This window comes from Mus caroli, chromosome 13 (genome assembly GCF_900094665.2).
Source record: "Mus caroli chromosome 13, CAROLI_EIJ_v1.1, whole genome shotgun sequence".
NCBI classification, from domain to species: domain Eukaryota; kingdom Metazoa; phylum Chordata; class Mammalia; order Rodentia; family Muridae; genus Mus; species Mus caroli.
The window spans coordinates 76,088,784-76,113,720 of record NC_034582.1 but is presented as its reverse complement, the minus strand read 5'-3'; the positions used below and the strand labels follow the sequence as shown (position 1 = coordinate 76,113,720).

The 24,937-nt window shown below is 39.8% G+C and overlaps 1 protein-coding gene across 1 annotated transcript in view; it reads right to left on the bottom strand.

Moving 5' to 3' along the window:
* Positions 1-4,981: 4,981 nt before the first annotated feature.
* The window catches only part of Mblac2 (metallo-beta-lactamase domain containing 2), a 33,463-nt gene continuing 13,507 nt past the window's right edge, over positions 4,982-24,937 (bottom strand). Inside the window, exon 2 of the mRNA XM_021180819.2 lies at positions 4,982-8,319. Coding sequence (XP_021036478.1) covers positions 7,934-8,319 — 386 coding nt within the window. The 3' untranslated portion in view covers positions 4,982-7,933. The remainder of the gene's footprint in view (positions 8,320-24,937) is intronic.

The window sequence follows — 24,937 nt, the reverse complement described above, 5'->3', positions numbered from 1 at the left end:
TTGTTTTCTTTTTTTCTCTCTAAGATTTATTTTGTTGTATGTGTACGGGTATTTTGCCTGTATGCACAGATATGTGCACCACGTGCATGCCTCGTGGATGGTTCCCCTAGACCTAGCGTTACAGAGAGTTGTGAGCTGGGGTGCAGGAGCTGGGAATTGAACCTAGGTCCTCTAGAAGAGCAGCCAGTGTTCTTAGCCTCTGAGCTGTCTGCCCAGCCCATTTTCATTATTTCATTATATTGTTTGTGTTTTTATGGTCTTCATTAAGGCATTTATCAATATCCTCTTTAAGGTCCTTGGACACATTTACAATTGATATTTTGAAGTCTGCAGGCAATCATGGAGTTGGCCTGGCCCAGCTGCCTTGAGAGGCATGCATCGTAGGTTTTTCAGATTAGAGTCCCTGGCTCCTGGGGCACAAGGTCCTTCTAGTTCTTATGAGACAAATGCACTCTCTCAGGCAGTGAAGCATTCTGGCTGCTTTGTGTTTCTTTGTATTCTCCCTTAGTCGTCAAGGAACCATCCAAATCTGGTAGGACAATTGGTCTTAGATATTATCTTGTGTAACCTATATAGTTTTCATACTTTATTGTATTCTGACAGTTACAACTGTATTGATCTTGGCAATTGCCATTATATTGTATTTCCAATAAAGGTATAAAAACTCTGATTGTTCTCGATAAAATATCACAACCTCAGTCTTGCTGTGCTCCCTTCCCAGCTGACCCTGTGGCCATATCAGGTGACCTTGGCCCAGTAAGCTTGGGCACTTACAGAAGTCCTTCTCTTGGACTTGAGCTAAGTAGCTTTCCTTTGGGCCCTATTGCAACACAGTTGCCGGATTCTGGAGGAAACATCCATATTGCATGTTCATGTTTTTCTTTTTGCACTGGATCTGGGCATCTAGAGTTACAATGTTTGTATTGTTTCTTTGTGTATACATCTTGTCTTGTTCTTTTGTGGCTGTTGTCCCACTATGGACAAGTGTAGTGGCTGTGGGGTGCCTTGTCGAGAGTGTTTCTGCAGATAAGTGATACAAAGAGTGGAAACAAGCTAGTGTAAAGGCTCAGAAGGGCAGCAAGAAGGAGGAGGACCGTTAGTCTGGGCCAAGAGGCAGAGTTCCCAAGGAACAGAAGTGTGATAGAAGGAGGGGCTCCCACAGGGAGAGAGCATCAGACTAAAAGTGAGTCCCAAATTGCAGCTTTCTAGTTGAGAATGTATTCTGTGCCTTTCAGAAAATCCTAGAATAAATCGATAGGTTCTCTTTTTTTTTTAAAAAAAAAGATTTATTTATTTATTATATGTAAGTACACTGTAGCTGTCTTCAGACACTCCAGAAGAGGGCGCCAGATCTTGTTACGGATGGTTGTGAGCCACCATGTGGTTGCTGGGATTTGAACTCTGGACCTTCGGAAGAGCAGTCGGGTGCTCTTACCCACTGAGCCATCTCACCAGCCCCCAGGTTCTCTTTTTAGAAGGCATTTCCTATCTGCTTCTGGGCCAGATATACTGTATCTTAGACCTTTGTTACCAACTGTGCAGAGGTATCTGCTTTATAGATTGGTTGCCTTCAAATCAGAATTGATTTGACAAACTCTGCTTCATTAAGAACCTGAATCATTCACATTGACTTTCATTAGTTTACTGGGTGGTGTCTGCCTCTCAGTCTTAAGCTGCTTCACAGAAACATCCTGCCCTGATGTTTTCAAATAACTATTATTTTTGCTTTCAGTTTCTATGCCTTCCTTTGGTTTTCTCTCATAACAGAGAGCAGTGGTGTCTCCTTAGCTGCTGTTCCACAAAAGATATACTTACTCTGTAATGAGTGCTCACACAGGCAGAGCCAGAGAAGGAGCTGGCTGCAGTGGACAGGGCAGAGGGCACACACACAACTTGTACTGTCTCTTTAAGCTGCAGTGGGTCGGGCAGAGGCATACACACAACTTGAACTATCTCTTTAATTCTTTGGTCAATGATTCACCTGCCGTTTTCCTTTCTCCATTGTGTCTCATTTTCCAAAATAGCTTCCTAGTATCTAATTATGACTTACAAACACAGAGTACATTACCAACTGTTCTTTATAAAAATGCTATATTCATTGCTTTACTGTTTTATTTGGTACTGGGCACTTGTGAGTTTTAAGTCAATAAGAACTAAATTATAGAAAATATATGTATAAGCATAAAACAATTTTTAAGTGTTTTTCTAAGTCTTATTCTGACAATGAGTTTTAAAATTATAGCTAATGTTGACAATCATGAACAAGTACATTATAGATAACTGAATCCTAGGGTTTTTTTTTTTTCTATTAAGAGTAAAGCCATCCAAACAAACACTTAGTAAAAACTGTTCTTTGCATATTAATCTTTACTATGTATCAGCAAATACACAAGCCCTTAAAGACACTAAGCTGTATAGTATCTATTAAAACTATTGCCTAGTTACTTTCTACTGATGTGATAAAACACCATGGTCAGGGCAACTGCAAAAGAAAACATCTAATCCATAGGATGAGCCCAGGCTCATCATGAAGAAAGCATGGCAGGAGGGAGAGGCATGGGTTGGGGCAGTAGCTGAGAGCTGACACCTTCATCCACAAGCATGAGGCAGAGAAAGCAAAGTGGGAAATGGTATGGGCCTTTGAAATCTCAGAGCCCTCCCCCATTGACTCATCTCCTCCTGCAAGACCACACCTCCTAATCCTTCTCAAACAGTTCCACCATCTGGGGACCAAGAATTGGGACATATTAGCCTATGGGGTCATTCTCAGTCAAACCACTATATTCCACTTCCTGGCGCCTCTTAGGCACACAGCTGTATCATAATGCAAAATGCATTTATTTCCACTTCAAAAGTTTCCATAGTCATTCACACCCTCAACACTGTTTAAAAGTATAACATGTCTTCTAAGACCCAAGACAATTTCTTAATTTTAATCCCCACCTAGAAACAAAAAGCAAATTACGTATGTCTAGCATATAATGGTGCAGAACCCACATTACTATTCCAAGAGGAGAAAAGAGGCAGAGTGAGGAAATGTTGGCTCAAGGCAAACTCCAAATCATGTAGTTCTATGACTGATATCATGCAGCTTAAATGGCTCTGCCCGTCTGGCTTCACTGACTACAGCACACTTTTCTCTGGTTTCATTCTGTCTGCAGCTCTCCTTGGCAGACATCCCATAGGTCTCATACCTCCAACATCCTAAGGCAACTCAGCTTTCACTTTCACTGTTATGGTCTGACCCTCCTCTCTTCCCCCAGAACAGCTGTAGCCATTTTGTCCCATACCTGCCAGCTATTTCATAATGTTACTGTAGCATGCCTGTCAGTCAGGGACACAGAGAAGTGACTTGGCTCAAGGACATGCTGACCACATACCCTGTTTTATTCTATACATTTTGAATGTTCTGTATGAACTTTGCTAATCTTAAGAAATTCCACAAAGTTTTACATAGGAACCATAAAATCAAAGGTCGGTATGAACTGTTATATCTAATAAGGCGTTAGTCAAAGCTGATCACCAGGCACTTTTTCCTGTTTTCATGACTGACACTGAAAATGCTACTAATAAGCCAAAAAAGTTATGATTATAATACTCATGTTCTGTTATCTCAATGCTCTGAAATTCCTGCTCACCAGCCACCCATCAACCCCCTTACCTTACTCAGAACCAATCAGCTTACAGTTTAGCTGATAATACTTTGCCTAGTTAGCCAATTGCTCCCCTCCTTGCCCTTTAAACCTTTGAACCAAGGTTTTGCCTAAACAAAACCTACCCCGAGAGCTTCCAAGTCCTTTTTGTGGTCCTGAACGTTCAGTATCAGGGTTTGCATTCAATAAACTATTCTTGCTTAATGGAGATCTGTGTTTATACGGTTTGTGTGGCAATTCCTGAACCCTAACATTCATGATCTCACAGATGGCCTCTTGGGGCCTCCATGCCAGGACTCCTTGCCAACTCACCTGGCCTCGGTGGCTCTCCTTAACTGCACAGGAATAGTCCACACCCTGTTTACTTGTATATCGTTTAGAACACTCAAGCCAGAACTGTTTGGCTACTGTTGGCAGTGGGATGGAGCCTGGCCTCGGCTTGAATTACAGTTGCACAAGCTTTGATTTGTTGCTTTTTTAAAATAAACATTCCACAGGCTCCTTGCTTTTATAAATTGCAGGCTTAGCTGGATGGGGTCTTGCCAGAGAGAACCAATGCCTTCATTCAATTTAGCATCTTACCTCTCCTTATAGATTTCAACACAAGCTCTGGCTCCTATATTAAATTCCGCAGTGCTTTTTTTTTTTTCTTCAAAGTGTATTTTATATTCTTTTTTCCTTGCCTGCCATTTTTCACTGTAGAACTGCATTAAAAAATGATTATTAATAATCATGCAACAGAGTCAATGCTAGGCTGTCTTGAAATCTCCTCTGCTATTGGAATTAGTATAAAACTTTTCCATTTAGGCTCAGGCAGATTCTTAGGACAAGAGAAGAAATTAGACATATTCTTTGCCAAAATACCAGAAGAATGGTCTCTAGCCCAGTTGTTAATAGGGAAACTGCTTAAGCTGGGCCTCCATACTCCATATTGCTTTCAGCATTCTTGTCTTCCAAGCTCCTATTAAGACTTAAATTTTGTTGTAATTGAGTCTTTTTAATGGGCTCCTCCCATTCCTACTGCATACACATAAGCTCTGGTTTACACATCTATACTTTGAATCAACTTCAGATTTGTTTTTATCGACTTTATCTCCCATGGGAGAAACCGTACTGCTGCTGAATCCACTGACTTTTGGCTTCCTCGTGCATGAAGTCGAGCAGCCTCTACAGGTGTTTTGCTGCTTCTGGGTTCTGTATAGCTTCTCCCCAGACTCTATACCTTATTTTTATGAACTTTACAAAGTTTCATTTAGTAAAACAAAATGTATTATATAGTATATACTAAGATATTTAAAAGAAATATGTTGTTATATAAAAAGCACCACTTGAACACTGAAATACATGGCCACTTTAATAGTTACCACACCAATGTTTACATACACATATTTGAAAATTATAGGACAATTTGTGCATGTCACATTCATATTTCCCACATTAGAACAAATACATATAACCAGATATTCAATTATATGAGTATAACACACAAAGTTTCTGTTTGCTTCAAGCTTCTCAGTTAAAAAGAGACATTAATTAAATAAAGTGAAAGTCCACAAGCTCATTATTAGCAATAATAAATAAGAAATAATTTTGACATGTCTAACATTTTGACAACCTTGAGTTCCACTACAATATTCTATTTCAAAAAAAAATCATAAATTTACAAGGGTCACTGTCAGGGTGAAAATACATATTTTCATATTTTCTAAAACTGCTCTTAGGATTTGATATTATTTGATTTATTTTCACATATATGGCATGTTAGAAAGTAAAAAAATCTATGTGGACAATTCTGTGTATTGTGCAGGTTTAAGAGGGGGCGTGGTCGGGAGCAGGCAAACCTGTGTGCACTTACTAGCATTGTTCCTAGCCCATGCTGTGTGATGATGGCCAGTTACCTCCAGGGCGCACATTTAAAATGGATTGTGAACACCAAATGAGTATAAATTTACTTCCATATTTTCACAGGGTAGCAATAGTGAAATATATCGCAATCTTACATTGCAATTTAAAAAACATACTGAAAAATTGCACTTTTAATAAATAAACATCTCATCAGGAATAAATTTTCCTAATAAAGCTTAATGCCTACTCTATCCTGATTTTAAAGTAAATACTAAAATATGAGAAAATAGTCAATGATTAAGGACTTTTGGCTTTATTTTGTGCTGCTGATACAAAAATAATGGCTATATTTAAGGCTTATTAAGTGGTTGTAGTCGCCCTGAACCAATCTCTATTCTCGGTACTGTGACACCAGTTGAAACAGACCCACCGTCCTCAAGGACGACAGAGCCAATCATGACCTCCTTTCTGAGTGTCAGCAAAGGTTTATATGGTGGCACATGACAGCTCAGTTCATCTGACTTTAAGAATGAGCCACATATACAATATCACAAACCCGTCTTTTTCATGCTGAGCATATGATATTTGGAAGAAATGGGATTCCAGAAAATTAAATTTATACAGTCGCAAGGAATAGGCTAGTCCATCTACCAATTCCTGAAAACTTCTTTTTTATTTCCCACATCTTTTTTATTTCCCAGCCTCCCTCCAAATCTGACTAAAAAAATCCCTTCTTCCAAGGAATTTGCCCTTACCCAACTTCACAGCCTTCCTTGTATCCTTTACATTTAAGCATTACATTTATTAATGTCAACTTGCATGTATTATTTTTTTGGGGGGGGTTGTGGCCTTAACTTCTAGCTATAGTGAGTTCTTTCACTTTTGAACATCCTACATTGTTTAGCACAGTACTGTGTACCTATGTGTAAATGTGGCATGCCTGTGTCTGTGTGTCTGTGTCTGTGTGTGTGAGATCACACATGCATGCCTGCATATGTGTCTACTGAATGAATAAAAAACCTAAAGAACCTGGGTAGTTTGCAGAGAAAAAATGTTACATAACTTGACAGAAACAAGAGCTGCTGGTACGGAGTGATCTGAGTTTCAAAAGTAGATCTGTTTGGTCGACAATGTCAATAATAAAACAGCAATAATAAAAAAAAGTAGTGGGAAACTGTTTTAAAAACTTTTATGAAATATTCCAAAAGGTGTTTTGAGAAGTTATTATTATTATTGAAAGCACCGAACCCAAACATTTTACCTAGTATCACTGAATTGCGGTTTAGTAATTTTCTATGACATATGAACATAGACTTGTTCTTGTTTAAGACAACGGATACTGAACAGGAACAGGTGTTGTGAATCAGGAAAAGAAGGCCATTGGCTCTAGTTAATAGATAATACATATACTGCAACAAATTTAAATATTCTTCTGTGGTAATATACATGTTATATTAATGAAAAGAATTGTTTACATCAAGATGTCAGAGATATCAGGAGTTGTTTTGGTACTGTAAAACATGACACAATACTGAAATTGCTATTTAACCCAAAAAAAATGTGTTTATAGTATCTATTAATACTAAAATAGGATATAATAAAAAATTATTCTCAATGTGTTTATTTTCAAATTTGCCTGACAGTGTCCTTTTAAGAAATCTGACAATTTATAGTTAGATAACATACATTTGAATTTCACTTTCATGACTTGAAAATATTACTTACACAATAACAAACAACAAGCAGTAGCTTTTTACTGAAGTGCTCTGCAATTTACATTTAAAGCTTTGCAGTAAGACAAAAATCCATTGTACTGTTCAACTGTAAAGTTAGATAGCATGTTCTATGCCTTATACAAAAAATTAAAAAATAAATAAAAAAGGAGGCATAAAATCCAGGATCACAAATATGGGCTGTTTTAACTGTCATTCTAAATGCTAGTTTACGTTGAGTTCTACTTTATTTTTGAACCCAATAAACTTTATCTTTAAATAAAATATGGAGATAAAATCAAGTGTAAACTATAAGCACAGAACCCCATATGATTTCCCCGTCATTATCTGGGGAAGTAAACTATGGGACAAGGGCAGTTCTTTGAGATGCTGTGAGTGCATCCTTAATGCATGGAGCACTTCACAACATTGCCAGGACACACACTCTGAAATGACAGCATTGGCCAATTGCAAGCTTGTTTAAGTGGCTTCTTCCTTGAAGAAAAGAAAAAGATACTAAGCTAAGACTCTGGTTTTTTTGTTTTTGTTTTTGTTTTTGTTTTTTCTTTTTTCTTTTGGCTTCCTCCTTAATCCTCTTTTTCTCTAACATACAATTGTGGTCTTAAAGCACTTTTTGAAATGCTCACTAGTAACTGTTTCCAACAACATGGGGGAACTGGGTTAATTTACACAGTTAATACAAACAAATGACCAGTGCAGATACTAGGGTGAGGTCCTAGGATTTGTTACACGGAGAGCTAAACTTGCAAGAGATCTCATGGCAAAAGTAGACACTTTGTGGCATATCCCAGCTTTTGAAATATAGTTAGAAGCTAAACGAAACAGCCTTTCGGCACCAAAGGTATTGAAGTGCCCGGGAAGCACCTTCTCCACAAGGCCTCGGTCCACCAACTCTATGAGACGCTCGCAAGTCCCAACATAGTCACTGATCCTGCTGTATGGGAGCCAGTCAATCAGTGATCCATCATACACGACGTCACCACTGAAGAGCACCTTACGGTCTTTATCGTGTAAGCAAATACTGCCTCTGGAGTGACCTGGCATGTGCATAACAGTGAGCTGTCTGTCGCCAAGGTTGATCACATCCCCTAAAATAGAAACAGAAATTACTGATAAATTCATGACAGTGTGCTTGATGTTAATCATTGAAAAAGGCAGAGGACTATTACATGGGTTTCGAGGAAATTAAGGACAAAATTTACTTTCAGGTTATGTTTCTCTGTGGGTATGTGTGCTGTGTGTGTGTGTACATGCATGTGTTTTGTGTATGTATGTGTAGTGTGTGTATGTGTGCTATGTGTGGTGTGTCTCTATGTGTGATGTGTATGTGCATGTGTGGTGTGTGTGGTGTGTATGTGGTGTTTATGTGTACTGTGTGCTCTTCAGTGTATGTGTGTGTGTGTGTGTGTGTGTGTTTGAGGCAGGGGGAATGCCATAATTCATTATTCAAGGATAGATTGGGCAACAGTAATTTTCAAGTTATCCTGAGCTACAAAGTGAAAGTCTATCTATCTCAAAAAAAAGACCAAAATAGATTAAAAAAAAAAAAAAGAAAATAACAAAATCAAGAGAAAATTAACCAGAGTACAGAAGACCAAAACAACACTTATTGATCAAGTTAATATAATTGACATATATAAAACACTTTATATGCAGAGAGATAACATTTATTTGATTATATATCAATATTCATTTGCCTATAATGCTAGGACATAAAGTAAGTTTCAATAAATTTAAAGGAATAAAATGCAAAATATACCCTCTGATCACAAGGCAATGAAAAGTATTATTAGAAATAGCTAGAAATAAGAAGCAGGTAATTTGGGAGTGGCTGAGTTGGGGAGCACCCTCAGAGAACTGAGGGGATGTAAGGGGGGATGGGATAGGGGGTTTGCAGAGGGAAAACTGGGAAAGGGGATAACATTTGAAATATAAACATAAAGTATCCAATTAAGAGTTGCTGGGAGCCATGGTCGTAGCCATGGACTTGTGGAAAATTTCTAGCTTACATAAACAGCCCTGAGAGAACATTCGTGGTCATAGCAGAAAGAATATTTGTGGGTAGAGAGGTCACTGTTACCGTTGGTTCCAGGAGATGAAGATTGCCTCCTGACCTTCAAAGAGCCCATGGGCTCTTCCCCCCTCCCTTGAAGACTCCTCTTTCTTATATTGCCATCCCAGAATAAAGTTTTTCAGAGCTTGATCAGTCTAATTGTCTTGCGTGTTTCTTGTCCCTCCCATGCTCTCTCCCCAGCCCTTAGGTCTCCACTGATTATCCCTACAGGTCAGGGCAAACCTGGGGTCAAGGGGCTCTCTGAAGGTCAGGTGGCAACCTTCGGCTCCTGGAACCAAGGATCACAGTGCTCTCTCTACCCACAAATATTCTTTCTGCTATGACCACGAATATTCTCTCGGGGTTGTTTAAGCTAGAAATTTTCCACAAGGCCATGGCTCCAGACAAAAAACAAACAAACAAATAATTACTTAAAAAAGTAATTACTTAATTACTTTAAAAAATGGGGCCAGAGAAATGGTTGAGTCATTAAGAGAACTTGCTGCTCTTGCAGAGGACATGGGTTAGTTTTCCAGCAGTAACATTGCAGCTGTAACTTCAGTTCAAGGGAGCACACACTCTTCCTGGCCTCCTTGGTACCAAGTATGTAGTGTACATGCAGACAAACATTTATATACATTGAATACAAATAAATAAGTCATTTTCAAAAAGAATATAGGAAAAATAGAATAGAAAACAAATGCCATTAGAGAAAAATCAGTAAAGCCAAATTGGTTTTTGAATAATGCAACAAAATTAATATACCTTTATATAGGCAAATCAAAATGAAAATTGTAAAAAAAGACAAATTCCCAAAATAAAGAATAAAAGGAGAGAAGACAGCACTGAGTAATTAAAGGAAGAAAGAAAGGAAGAAAGAAAGAAAAGAAAAAATAAGAAAAGAAAAAAAATCTTGTTAGTGATTGATAGCCTAGACTTCCCAAATCTAAATACAGTGACATCCAAGAAAAGTACACATTTAAAGTCTTACACAGACATGACTAGAGACCTATTATGGCCAAGATGACAAAAACACATAACAAGGAACAATATTAGGGATGTAAGAGAAAGATGTCAACTGACATACAAAAGCAAACACGTATAAATAACATCAGAGCACTCAACAGAACTAAGTGTCATGAGAGCATGAATGATGTATTTCAAGCCCTGAGGTTAAATGATGTCTAATAAAGATATAAAGTAAGGTTATCGTTTAAAGTTTTTTTTTTTTTTTAAGATTTAATTATTTATTATAGGATTACACTGTAGCTATCTTCTAACACTCCAGAAGAGGGAGTCAGATCTCATTACAGATGGTTGTGAGCCACCATGTGGTTGCTGGGAATTGAACTCAGGACCTTCGGAAGAGCAGTCAGTGCTCTTAATAACTAAGCTATCTCTCCAGCCCCCATAAGGTTATCTTTTAAAATCAGCAGATAAGGGTATTCTGAGACCTAAAAAAGTTAAAGAAATCCATTACCACAAAGCCATACAGGTGAATTCAAATCAGAAAGAAGGAATGCAGTATCAACACACGAGAGAATATATTTCTGAGAGAGAGAGATGAATGAAAGCAAAACAGTCAATGATGAATCATATCCAAATTAGTCAACCCCCAAACCCAGTCAACCCCCAAACCCTTAACTGATACAGGGAGAAAGAAAATAACAAAGAAAAATATAACCAAACAGGAAAAACAATGAAATGACAGAAATTACTCTATATAGTAATTCTAAATGTAAATGGTATTAACACTACAATTAAAAGGTCTGTGGTAGCTGATTAGGTTAGAAAAATAAGATTGAACTATATGTTGTCTAAAAGAAACACACCTCACTGGCAAAGACACAGACAGGAGTGGAAGGGTGAGAATCGATGCACCCTCAAGTGGAGTGCCAAAGAAGCAGGCATATCTACCTACTCTAGTAGTTGATAAGGCAGACTTCAATCCAAAATTAACCAGAAGTGATAAAGCTGATCATTGCATATCAAAGAAGTTAATGATTAACCAAAAATGAATTATTTCTATGCATCAAATATTGGAACTCTCAATCTATCCAACAAATATTAATAGACATAAAAGAGGAAGTAGATCCTGATAAAGTAATAGTGAACAGCTTCATATAACACTTATCTTTAGAGAGATCATCCATACTAAAAGTCAATAAAGAAATGTCAGAGTCAGTCGACACTATATTCCAAATGACCAACTATAGAATATTAATCTTCTGAAACCTTCTCTGACATAAATCACATGTTAGGCCATAGTGCAAATGTCTCCAAATGAAAAAAAAAAGTCAACTTATCAAATCATAACTGAATAAACTAAAAACCAATAACAAGAGAAATGACAGAAACTATGCAAACAAATGCAGGACTGGACAACATGCTTTTGAATGACCAGTGGGTTGCAGGCAACATCAGGGATTTTTTTTTTTAAATAATAAATTGGGGCTTGAGAAATGGCTCATCATTTAAGAACACTAGCTGCTCAATTCCTAGCTCCTACTTGGAGGCTCATAAGCTTCTGTAACTTGAGTTCCAATGGAGAGCCAGTGCCTTTTTCTGGCCCTTTCTGGGTGCACAGACACACATGTAGATAAAACTCCCATATGTGAAAAATAAAAAAAAAAATTTTAAATCCCAGAATCAAATGAAAATGACAGCCCAACAGCATAGGATGTCCTAAGAGGAAAGACTAAGTAAAAGCTAGTGATTACACTGAAAATCTCGAGTGCTCCCAAGCATTTAGAGATGCACATTGAGATGTAAAAACAGGAACAAGTCAAGCCCAAGGGCAGAAATGGAAATAAAAAAAAAAAAAAAACACCAGAAAAGAAGGGCAGAAATTTATCAAAACAGAAATCAAAAGACTAGAAAAAAATGCATTAACTGCCCTTTGAAAAAAATAAAATCAACCAACCCTTAAGACAAGACCTAAATCTGTAAAATTTCAGATAAGATGGGGGACATCAAGCAGATTACAATAAAATTCATGACAATTAGGGAATACTTTAAAAACATATTTCACAAACAAACAAACAAAAAAACACAAATAACCCACCAAAATTGAATCAAGAAAATACAAACAACTCAAACAGGCCTATAACAAGCAATGACATAAGAGCCATAATAGGTGGATTCTCAACACAAAAAGCTCAGGACTGGACAGATTCTCTGCTCATATCTAACAGGCCTTTAAAAAAAGTTAAAATCAACTCCTTGAAGTACTTCATAAGATAGAAATGGAAAGAACACTCAAACTCAATTCAATGAGCCAGTACTGAAATCAGATAAGGACATAATATTAAAACTATAGACTAGTTTTCCTTAGGAAAACCCATGCAAAAGTCCTAAATAAAATACTTGCAAATCAAATTCAACAACAAATAAAAATTATGATAAAAATCATGATTAAGCTGGTTTCACTTCAAGGATCAAGGATGACTCAACCAATATATACACATCAAGGGCTAGAGAGATGGCTCAGAAGTTAAGAGTTCATTTTGTTCAACCCAAGTTCAGATGCTGGCACTCATGGTGGGGCAGCTCACACACTCCTGCTCCAGCTCCAATGGGATCAAGTTCCTCTAGACTCTATGAGCACCTGCGCTAATGTGTGCATCTCCTCCCTGATACAATACATAAGAAAAGTAATATACATTTCAAAGGCTGGAGACATGGCTCCACCAGTCAGAGCACTTATTGCTCCTGCAGAAGATACATGGTCTGTTCTCAGGACCCACATGAATTCCCCTAATGTGCTTTAAATCCAGCCTGTGAGCTCACTTCAAGGTAACGGTAAACTGCAGAATAAAACACTCCTTGCATTTACATACTATTTGAGTCCGGGGTATCATTCATTGGCAAATCCTAGACCCTTACACTGCTTTGTAGGACTGCTTGGGAAAGATTAGAAAGCCTCTTTGCGGGGAGATATATCACTGGCAGCGGGGCTTTAGGTTGTCTGTCTGTCTGTCTGTCACTCCCTACCAGTGCCCCCCCCTCCCCCCACACACACCTCTTCTGCTTCTGCCTGCTGATTAGGATATACAGCTCTCAGCTACTGCTCAAGCAAGATGCCTGGCTGCTTCCTGCTGTATTAATCATGGAATAATCCTCTAAAACTGTAAGCAAGTCCCCAATTAAATGCTTTCTTTTAGAAGAGTTGCCTTGGCCATGGTGTCTCTTCAAGGCAAGAAAACAGTGACTAAGAAGTTGGTGCCAGGTGTGGGTTATTACTGTGACAGGTATGATCACGCTGCTTGTTTGCACTGTGGACTTTGGATTTAGAAGAGCAGTTTAACACCTTGAGATGGGACATGGTAGTATGAGCATGAAAGACAGTAGTGCTGAGAGCAACGTGAACCAGGCAAGCAAGCCCAACTCAAGAGGTTTTAGAGAGGAAGAATAGCAAGTAGCTCATGTGGAGCAGTGAGCTGTACACAGACAGCCTGGTCCCCAGTTGAGCACAGGCCTGGAACCCTGGTGACCCTAAGGGACGGCAGGTGTTTGGCCACGCCTCCTGGGCCCCTGGCTCCTGTTGCAGCTACAGCCTCCAACTGGTCCCCCCACCCCCACCCCGTCCCCGCCCCCTGGCCCCCTGAAGAGAGGTGTGTGGTCATCAGTCAGTAGGCAATGCCCCAAGCTCCTAGTAGTCTGTCTGGACTCCACCCCCACAGTTACCTGGCAACAGCCAGGTATGCTCCTCCCCACAGTTACCTGGTAACAGCCAGGTAGGCCCAGCCCACTATAAAAGGAGCTGCTTACCCCCTCCTTGCTCTCTTACCTCTTATTCTCTTACTCTTGCTCCCTTGCTCCCCAACTCTCTGCCTTGCCTTACCCCCTTCTCCATAAAGCTCTCAGCTACTGCTCCAGTGTCATGCCTGTCTACTTCCTGTCATGAAGATCATGGACTAATCCTTTAAACTATGAGCAAGCCCCCAACTAAATGCTTTCTACCTTGGCCATGGTGTCTCTTCACAGCACTAGAACAGTAACTAAGAAATGGAGTTTTATTAGGTAGATCTTGCTGTCCTAGAACTCCCTATGTATACCAGGCTGGTATACATACATCTTAAAATCACAGAGATCTATCTTCTGCCTCTCAACTCCTAGGATTAAAGGCACACACATTACACTCAGCCACCAAAGAAATATTAAATATGAGCAACACTTTCAACAGAGCAGCAAGATATAAAATTGACATGAAAACCATCAGCTATTTTAGTACACCAATAGCATACTTATAAAGAAAAATACATTAGGAAAAATTAAAATATAATAATTTAAACAGTAAAATACCTAGAAATAAACCAAACAGAGAAGGTGAAAAGCTTGTATAATGAGACCTTAGCACACTGAAGAAAAAAATTGAAGACAAACAAACAAACAAAAAAACCAAAACCAAACCAACAAACAAACCATCTTGCTGTAGTTTCTTTTCCTGTTGCTGTAATCAAAATGCCCTTAACAAAAGAAACTCCAAGAAAGGATTACCTCTGTCACAGTACAGTCTATCATAACAGGGAACTAAAACAGGGAAGCAGGCATTTGGAACATCAGGAACGTTGCATCCATACCCAAAAAGTAGAGAAATAAATAATGGCTGTTGCTGCTGACCCGCTATTTCTCCATCTTATACAGCTCAGCATTCCTCAGCCCAGGAAATGGTCCTGTCCACAACTGAGATGGATCTTCCCACATCAATGAATGCAATCAAAATGATCCCTCCACAGGCACACCCAGAGGCCCTTCTCCAAGGTGGTTCTAGATTCTGTCAAGATAATAGCACCCACTAGTCTCCCAAACTTCAGGACGTTATGAATTGTGATGACGGCCATGTTACCAAGAAGACTTACAGATTTAATGCGATCACTATCAAAATGCAAGCGGCATTTGTCACAGAAGGCCAAAAACAGTTCTAGGAAGGACACTGACTCAAAAAACACTTTGACTAGCCAATAGTAGGAGTATCGGTGACAACATCACTACACCTGGTTTCAAGTTCCACTACAGAACTGTAAGGGCCACATCAGCATTTAATGACACAAAACCTGATACCAGATCAATGGGAGGGAGCAGAAGATCCAGAAATAAATATGCATACCTGCAGCCACCTAATTTTTGACAAATTTGTCCTAAGTACTCATTGGGGGAAAAGCCTCTTCAGTGACTCATGCCGGGAAAGCAAGATATTCACAGTTTGTGTGACTTCCCCTGGAGAGAATGAACACACATCTGTTAACCCTCAAAGAGCAGAGCCAATGGGCCATTGAAACAATTCCACCCAAATGAACTTGGTGAGCCACTAGCTTGCTGGAGTCACTTACAGGAGCACTCCAGCACTGCAAAGTCTGGCCAGCCTGGGTGATGCACTTGCAAGCACTGCATCACAGGTCCCAACCTCAGTTAACAGCACTCACAAGCGCTGCATCTAAGTCCCAACCTCAGTTAATCATTCACCTCCTATTTGCTCTGCACCCAAGACTACGTGGAGCCGTGCTCACCAGTGGAACGGTGTGTGATGGGGGAAATTCCAGTCGCTCTCCTTCTAGAAGGGAGATATACACTCCCATCACCATTACCACAGAACTAGCTATCGCATTATGTCTTGCTTATTTCGCTGCAATGACCATAATTAAGAAGAGTACTGGGGAGGTTACAATAATATTTGCTCCACGTTGGCTAATAGTCATGCTACATTCCGACAAAAGAGTCCTTCCCTAATACCACATTCCCAACGTTGAAAAATAGATCCCCATCTGTCTCACCCCATGCAAAACCATCCAAAATGGGTCACTGGCAGGCCACAGAAACCCTAAAATGTGTAGCTAATTTTAGCAGAGCCATTGTATCTGGATAAGCTCTGAGTGCTGGCACATAGGCTGTGAAATCGCCTTTTGTGATTAGTCACTGGTTGCTATCTGAGATTCTGACGTTGTTTTCGTTTGCATAACTTAGACCTGAGTCCTGGCAAACCAGAAAGTCTGAAAATTGCTTAAGTAATGGTTCCTTAAATCAGATGAGAGGTTTTGGTATGTGGAAAAGACTTGCTAAAAGTGCCTTTTGGGCGAATGCTTCCTGGCAGGGCAGTACAGTGGAGCTGGTTCTGGATGCCTTAAGGTGAGCTGGCCTGAGGGCATGAGAGCTGGAGACCTTTGCCTTTCGTCGATGGATCTACTGGGGGATTTAGCCAGAATAGTGCTGGAGAGCTCACCCTGGTGGTGCAGATAAGGAAGAGGCAAAGACCTGAGCAACTCAGGCCCAGATGATGGCTCTGAGTTGGCTCACTCCCAAATCTGTATCACCTTCAAATGGGTGGGGTAAGTAAAAGGGTCAGTCCTGCAGATCCAAAGCTACAGGATCTCCATGACACAGGGCAACAACAGGATAACCAGGAGAAGTTTCCAGTCCCAGGGTCCAATATTGATCATGTCACAGAAGACAGAGACAATGACTCTGACTGTTGACTCATTGCAATGAACAGCAGCAAGATGTGTGGACAGAGATATAACGTGGGACGCACTGTGACAAGCTACAGCTTCCATGATGAGAGATGTTCTCTGTACTTTTCTTTCCTTTTTTTGTTTGTATGATTTTTATTTTGTGGAAGGTTGCAAGATCAAAGGGTGGATAATAGAGACTGGGAAGTGAGCAGGACTGGGCGGCCTGATCTCAAAATCACAAGGAATCAATAAGAGTGACTTTTGTGTAACAATAGAGAGGCTTCTGTGAAGCTCCCAGGCAGCCAGTTCATCAGAGCTGTTTCCAGGCTGCAGAGAGGCCTCTTGTATCTGATGTCTTTCTCTCTCTCTCACCATCATCCCCGGTAACCCAGAACACCAACAACTGCTAGAGCAAATGTTCTCACAAGGCTTCCATTAGTTCAGGAAATAACTGTACAAACTGACAAATAATACTGCATGAAATGCAGAAGTATTTTACAATGGGGGGACAATTACCCAAGTGCAGGAGACAGCAGGCATATGGGAGAAAATCTTATCAACTGTATATCTGATCAAGAATTAACATCTAGAACCTGTAAGAAATGAAATATTAACCATCCAAAGGAAGAAATGCACTCCCTCTGAAACCCTAGACATTCTCATTCTGTCTCAGGCTACGCCAGCTTACTGAGCCTGTCTGTGATATTAACTCAAAAAAAGCTGAGGACCTTCTCATCTCTTCAGCTACTTTCCTGCTCCCCATCGCGGCCAGCATGTGTAGGCTGCCTGACCTGCTGCTTAGATCGTGAAGTCAAATGAATGAATAAATGAGCGAGAGGAAGAAAGAAAGAAAGAAAGATGCTGCTTCTGAGTCTATTGTTTCTTTTATCGATAAGATTAAGAACCTACAAAAGGGAAGTCAGGCTAAGTGACACAAGCCAAACCCCAAACTAAATATGTTTATTTTTATAATAGGAATATAGACACATAAGCACACTCCTAACTCCCCCACAACAATAGTCAGAATGAAACTTATTATTCATATGGTAATTAAACAAATCAATTAAAAAGGACAGTAAGGTAGCACTGTTTACAAGTTAAGCCTACCAATTTTAGTGCTTACTTGAAATTAGAGTATCTTTTAAAAGGGACAAGTATTCAAACGTGCTACAAGAAAAAAGAAGTCTAAGTTGAACTATACTAAGTGAAGAAAATAACCAGTAATTTAAAATCTCCCCACAAAGTTCAGCCAAGACTTAGAGCCTAACTGGCCAGCTCTGCCAGTCATTGACTAATGGGATAATAGCAATCCTATAGAGAGACCTTTAGAGTATAGAAGGAAAAACTCTTCTAAGAAATCAATGTTACACTAATAAAAACTAGAGAAAGGCAGTGTGAAGCATGAAACAAAGTAATGAACACTACATAAACTTCTAACTAAATTAGTCCCCACACACAGGCAAATCAAATTCAATGGCTTATAAACAGGAAAATAAGCAAGAGTTTATTGTAGAAAACTATAAATTTGTGGGCCAGTGAGATGGCTCAGTGGGCAGAGGTACCTGCAACCAAGCCTTCACCTGAATGTGATCCCCAGGATCCACACAATGAAGAGAATGGACTCCAGCAAGGTAATCTATCTTTCCACCTGTGTGCCCTGGCACGTGCACGCACGCATGCACCCACGCACGCTCCCCCCCCATACACACACTCTCCCCCCTCTCTAATAAATGTGAAAAAATAAAATTTAATTATTATTTTAACTTGTAAAATCAAATATTTTATTTATATGAATAAATTAATTATAATATAATATATAATACACTATATTCATAGCATAAAGGAGAGTTGAGCATGGTAGCTCAAACCTATAATCCCAGCAGTCAAGAGGCTGAGGAAAAACAGAGATTTCATGCTAGTGGGGGCTACATTGAGACTGGAGGCAAACAAGGCCCAAGTGGTGGTGGTAGAGGAAGAGGAGGAAGAGGAGGAGGAAGCAACCATGAAATGATCTTAAAATACTGCAAGCACTGGGCGTGGTGGCGCACGCCTTTGATCCCAGCACTCGGGAGGCAGAGGCAGGTGGATTTCTGAGTTCGAGGCCAGCCTGGTCTACAAAGTGAGTTCCAAGGACAGTCAGGGCTACACAGAGAAACACTGTCTCAAAAAAAAAAAAAAAAAAAAAAAAAATACTGCAAGCAAAGTAGTCAAAGAAGAAAATGGTCCTGAGCTTGATAAAAAGTCTCCTGCGGGAAATCTACAGGTAGTATTTCTCTCAACAATAATGACAAATGCTTTCCTTCTAAGGCAGGAACATGGTTCTCACAAAGACCTTAAGGAGAACAGAAGCAAAGTCACAAGTATTACAAAAGAAGAAACTGTATCTTTGTTAACAGGTACTATGATCTAATACAGAGAAATCCTATGCTTGGTGTGTGTGTGTGTGTGTGTGTGTGTGTGTGTGTCCGTCCACCATGGCCAGCACAGTAATGATCTACAAGAAGATAGGGAGGTAGCTGGATCCAGCACCATTCAGCAACCATTCAGTAACCAACCTTCTGGGGTCTGACCCCAAGTAGTTTACTTTAGTCATCTAAGCTCAGTGTCATTTGCAGAATGTTCCTGGTGATAATTAACTCAGTCCTGTGTGCATAGACGGAGACAAATAAGCTCAGATAAAGTTCTGGGGAGGATTGATATGGCCTGTGCACACAGATAATGCAAAGGCTATTAACCACATCCATCCCCAGCCTTCTGGGCAGAACACTTTGTTTGAAGAGACAACCATGTATGTGTCTTTAACATCCCTGGTTTCCCTAGCGCTTACCTGAAGCCAAAGGACCGGCATGCCCCCTACACTATATAATGAAGAAATAGCCCAAGAACTGAGATAAAGGGAAAGGTATCAGGCCAGTACACAAATATTAAATTAACTATATTTATATAAACTACAAGGAACTATCAAAAACAATTTTTTTAAAAAAAATTCAAAAAAACACCAAAAAAAAAATACTCAGGCAAAGATGAAAGATGCTCACAGGAGAGCATGGCAGGACTGGGCTCAGCTACCAGGGAGGGAAGCTGAGGTAGGGATGGCAGAACTACAAAGCTGCCCTAGATTTCTGCATATATTTAAGGCCAACCTGTGAAATTTAATAACAGCTTTGCTCAAAATATAAAGATGAAAACAATGAGAGGTAAAAACAAAGGGGGCTAGGATGTAGCTCAATGCCAGAGAATCTGCCTGGCATGGATGAGGGCACAGGTTCAAGCCCTAGTACCGGGGTTGAGGGCGTGTGATGGCTATCCTTGGTTGTCACCTTAACTATATCTGAAACAAACTTCAACTCAGAAATGGAGGGAACACCTGTGACAGATATTCTGCTTGGTTTAAGGTGGGTCCAGACCTCTATGGTAGGAGGTCACACCTCTGATATAGATTTTGAAGCAGGTAGACATTTGCCTTTAGTTCTGATCTTGAAGGGAAGACACACTTCTAATCTGGCCACACTTTCTGCTGGAAACCCATATAAGAGCATGGAAGAAGGAAAGTTTTGCCCTTTGCCTGCTTGCTCTCGCCTTGTTAGCACACCCATTTCTTCAAGGGCATGGGAGCCGACATCTTCCACCATATACAGAAGACCAGTGTCTGAGACATCCAGACTTGTGGGACTGAGCAACTACAAGATTCTTTGACTTTCACTTCAGAGCTAGCCATTGTTGGGCTAAGGGAATACAGCCTGTAAGTCATTCCAATAAAGTCTCTTGATATTTAGAGAGATTCATTCCATAAGTTCTGTGATGCTAGAGAACCCGGACTAATTCAGGGGTAAAAAGAAACAAATAACTTGAAGACCCACTGCGGCATTACCACAGCCTTCTGCCATGGCTGAAGCAGTCTGTGGGGCCCACCTGAATCTGAGAACTACTTGGAATGATGGTAGTGCAATTAGGACCAGAGTTTTAATTTTCATCTGGCTCATTTCAATTTGTATTTTGACAATCACATGTGCTTTGTGGTAGCTATACTTATGCATATTCACAGAAACTCAATCAAAATCTCAACGTGATTTGTTAGGGTGGAGGAGGTAGCGCGAGTGTGCAATTGTGGGTGGTGGGTATCAAATAAGAGCAAAATATGCAAGTGACACGATGACCCTATTTTTGTATCTATTCATATAATTTACAGAAATTAAGAGATGGGAAGAGTTAGGGCATAGACATTAGATTTCTTATTGGGAAGGTTTTCTAACTGGTCAGTTTGCATACTTCCATATTGGGAATAACAATAGTTCTTGCCTTACAGAATTGTTTTTAGTTTAAGTGATGCAATATCTGTACTTAGAATGCTGCTCAGTGTACCAGTAAAATGCCAGTCATTACATCTTTATCACTGCTACCGTGCTCCTCCATGTCCCAAGCTAGATGCTTCTAGACGTAAGCTTACTTTCATGTTCTGCCCATCACTTGCTGTGTGGATGTACAATCTTGTCACTTTCTCTCTTGGAGAGAGTGTTTTTTTTTTTTTAATCTACAAAATGGCAATAACAATAGAATCTATTCCATAGGTTGTTCTGACAGTAATAAATTTTTTAAAAAGGAAATGACTATAAAATTTATCTGAAGGCTGAAGTTGTGGGTTAGTGGTAGAGTCCATGGCTAACACTTGTGAGGATGTGAGTTTAATTTACAGAACTGCAAACAAAAAACCCATAAAAACGTACATAGTCCAGAATACTAAAGACAATTATGAGAAAGATAAAGTAGGAAGATACTTAAATGTGCAATAAAGTCACAGCAAGAAAAGAAAACAATGTTTCTGCCTAAAGGAAAGCACAATGTTATAGTTGAAATGCAAATGTCTCTGATACTTCATATGTGTGAGCAGGTGGTCCCCAGACAAGGAGGCTTTTGGGGAAATTTGTGAAACTTTTAGGTGATTCTTGATATTGGGCAACTTTGAGATCAATGAACCACACCAGCTGTTTTCATACTGACATACTTTCATACAGCCTATGAAGGGTTTGTAAAACTAGAGTCAGGTCCTACACATTCCTGATTCTATAGATACAAAGTAGTGTATAAGAATCTGCATTTTGACCAATTCCTGGCAACTTGGAGGCTTCTTAATCCAGGACCACAGTTTCAGAGGTACTATTGAGAGAGCCTGCCTCTTCAGATAGAAGAAGTTTGAAGTGAAAAGCAGTGTCTCCAGGCTGAAAGGCAGAACTCATGTGGTCTAACAGGGCAACATCATCTTCTGCACTGACTACATCAGTCACCTGGAGAGTCCCTTGACAACGAGGCTTCCTTTGTCCTATATCACCCCTGTGGCATCTAAAGTTCTGGCTATCAGGGCCTATGAATTTCTGCCTTTAACAAATCTCCTCAAGTGATTGTTTTGAACCCCAAAGTTCTGGAACCACAGTAACTCCTAATTAACAAATTATCTCAAAGGATTCATAAGCACAGAGCTGAAGACAACTGAAATCATGATTGTTCTCACAGAACATCTTTTTATCTATATCAGGACAAAAGAAAAAAAGAAAAGGCTCATTACTGCTTCATCCTGTCTGGTTCTGACTTAAACCTCAGCAATAACATTGTTAGTGGAAGACATCCTTAGATTTCTCCAAATTCTTTTCTTGAGGTCAGAATCCTTCTACTAGATGATCATTACAGATTTAAGGTACTTCTGGGAATGAAAACACCTCCACCATTTGTTTACTAAATGACTGGAAAGTTAGGGAAAGAAATCACTGTTAAGTTAATCTATACAAAAGTCATGTCTTAGAATTACTATTGCTGTGATGAAACACCATGACCAAAAGCAACTTGGAGAAGAAAGGGTTTATTTTGCTCACAGTTCATCATTAAAAACAGGGAGGGCAGAAACTCATGCAGGACAGGAACCAAGAGGCTTGCTCTTCTTGGCCTGCCCAGCCCGCTGTCTTATAGAACCCAGGACCTCCAGCACAGGGATGGCACCACCCACCATGGGCTAGGCCCTATTCCATTGATTACTAATTTCTAAAAATGCCATACAGCTGGATCTCATGGAGACATTTACTCAATTGAGATTTGCTCTTCTCTGATGACTCCAGCTTATGTCAGGTTGACTAGCCAGTACAAGATGAAACCGATTATTTAAGAAATGTACAGAAGGGAGTGATGTGAGGGAAGTTTTATGTTCAAAAGGAGTACCAATGCAAGACTGGAGTCTATTCTTTAGTAATACCTATGTGATATTCAAACTGTTTTAACAACTACAACAAAGAGATAAATAGAGACTACGCAACCAGACACTAACCATGGGGAGTCCTCAGTGCCAATCCATCTGCTCTACTCCACCTCGAGTTTTAAAAAATGCTTCCTACATTCTGAGAAGTGCTCATGTTTCATGAAAACTTACAAGGACCATTTACCTATGAAATCGTCTCTCCTTCCCTTCCCACCATCTCTTGACTTCTCAAATGCCATTTCCCATGTAAACATCCTCCATCTCTTTTCTATTTTCAGTTTTTAATAGAAAAATATACGCATATTTGAAATAAGTTGTTTAGGGCTTTAAAATGGAAGAGACATTTCCTACCATTTTACGTAACTTTAGTTTCTTCTGAGACTTACCTCCACAAAACATAGTTGTCTCTAAGTAATGGTTGTACTATGTTTTCTGATGTAACAATTATATATACACCCCAGCGATTTCATGCATGTATCCCTATTGGTTTAAGATGTTTATGCTATTGATTGCTATCTACATTTTTAGCTTTTTTTCATTCTTCATCCTTACACACATGCATTTCTCACCACACAGCCCATCAAAAGAACTGTGATCTGTCTACACCTGTACAGTCATCATCAGGGCACCGACTCCATCATCCTCATGCTTTGTTTTGATTCTCCTTTCCATTACATTTGTTACTGTACTTAGTGCCTTCCTCTGCTGGCTTCCTTCCTTCCTTGTGAGAGGCAGACTCTGTGGTTTCCTAAGTTAACAGCACCTGGGAAGTGCTTTTGTGAGCATGTGGCTGATGGTGGGATGGATGCCTTTTAAGACGGTGGCTGCTCTAAACTGGCTCTGATCCCAATACCTGACTTGTTTACTTCTGGGAACCTGTAGGGTCTTCTTTGTCCTCAGTGTTCTTATTGTTTACAATGTGAGTTTTCATCCCTGTGCTGGCAATCCTGTGGGGTCTTTTAGTCTGGATGCACATCTTCTCCATGTGGGACACAGCCTTGGATTGCTTCTACACCTCTGCCTTCCTCAAATGACCTCTGCACTCATCACTCCAGGGATGGCCTTTTCAAAAGGCTCCCTGCTTACCTATTCTTTACCCCTTAGGGTCCATCTTACCCATTTTTTTGTACATTTATTATACTCATCTGCTACAAAATGAATTGTTTTCTTTAAGTCTCCTACACTCTTTATGGACAGTGTTCTGTTGCCCAATTTCGTTACCTCCAGAATACTTCTCTCATAGCTTTGCTGGCTGATGACGATCCCACATCGACTTCCAAACTGATTTACGCTAAATGATAAGACATTTGATCTTGTGTTAGCAATTCTGGACAGAAACTTGGCTAGATTGAGGCATCTATCTATTAATGAAAACCAACTTTCCTATAACCTTCAAAGCATTTTGTACAGTTTTCTTTCATGCCTTCAAAGGCTAAATAAAGCTTAAAGACCCACACACCAAGAGTTTACAGTACTTTTCCAGCTCCAGAACTCTCAGGATTTATCACTGACTGTGGTTTGGGAAAACAGGGTTAAAAATACCAGTTTGGTTTTTTTTTAATTTTTATTTTTTATTAGATATTTTCTTTATTTACATTTCAAATGTTATTCCCTTTCCTAGTTTCCCCTCCAAAAATCCCCTATCCTCTCCCTCCTCCCCCTGATCCCCAACCTACCCACTCCCACTTCCTGGCCCAGGCATTTATTCCCTATACTGGGGCATAGAACCCTCACAGGACCAAGGGCCTCTCCTCCCATTGATGGCCGACTAGGCCATCCTCTGCTACATATGCAGCGAGAGCCATAGTCTCTCTGTGTATTTTCTTTGATTGGTGGTTTAGTACCAGAGAGCCCTGTGGTTACTGGTTAGTTCATATTGTTGTTCCTCCTAGGCTGCAAACNAAAAAAAAAAAGGAAATGGTAAGAGTGCTTGCCCCATAAATCTGAGGACCAGAATTTGAACC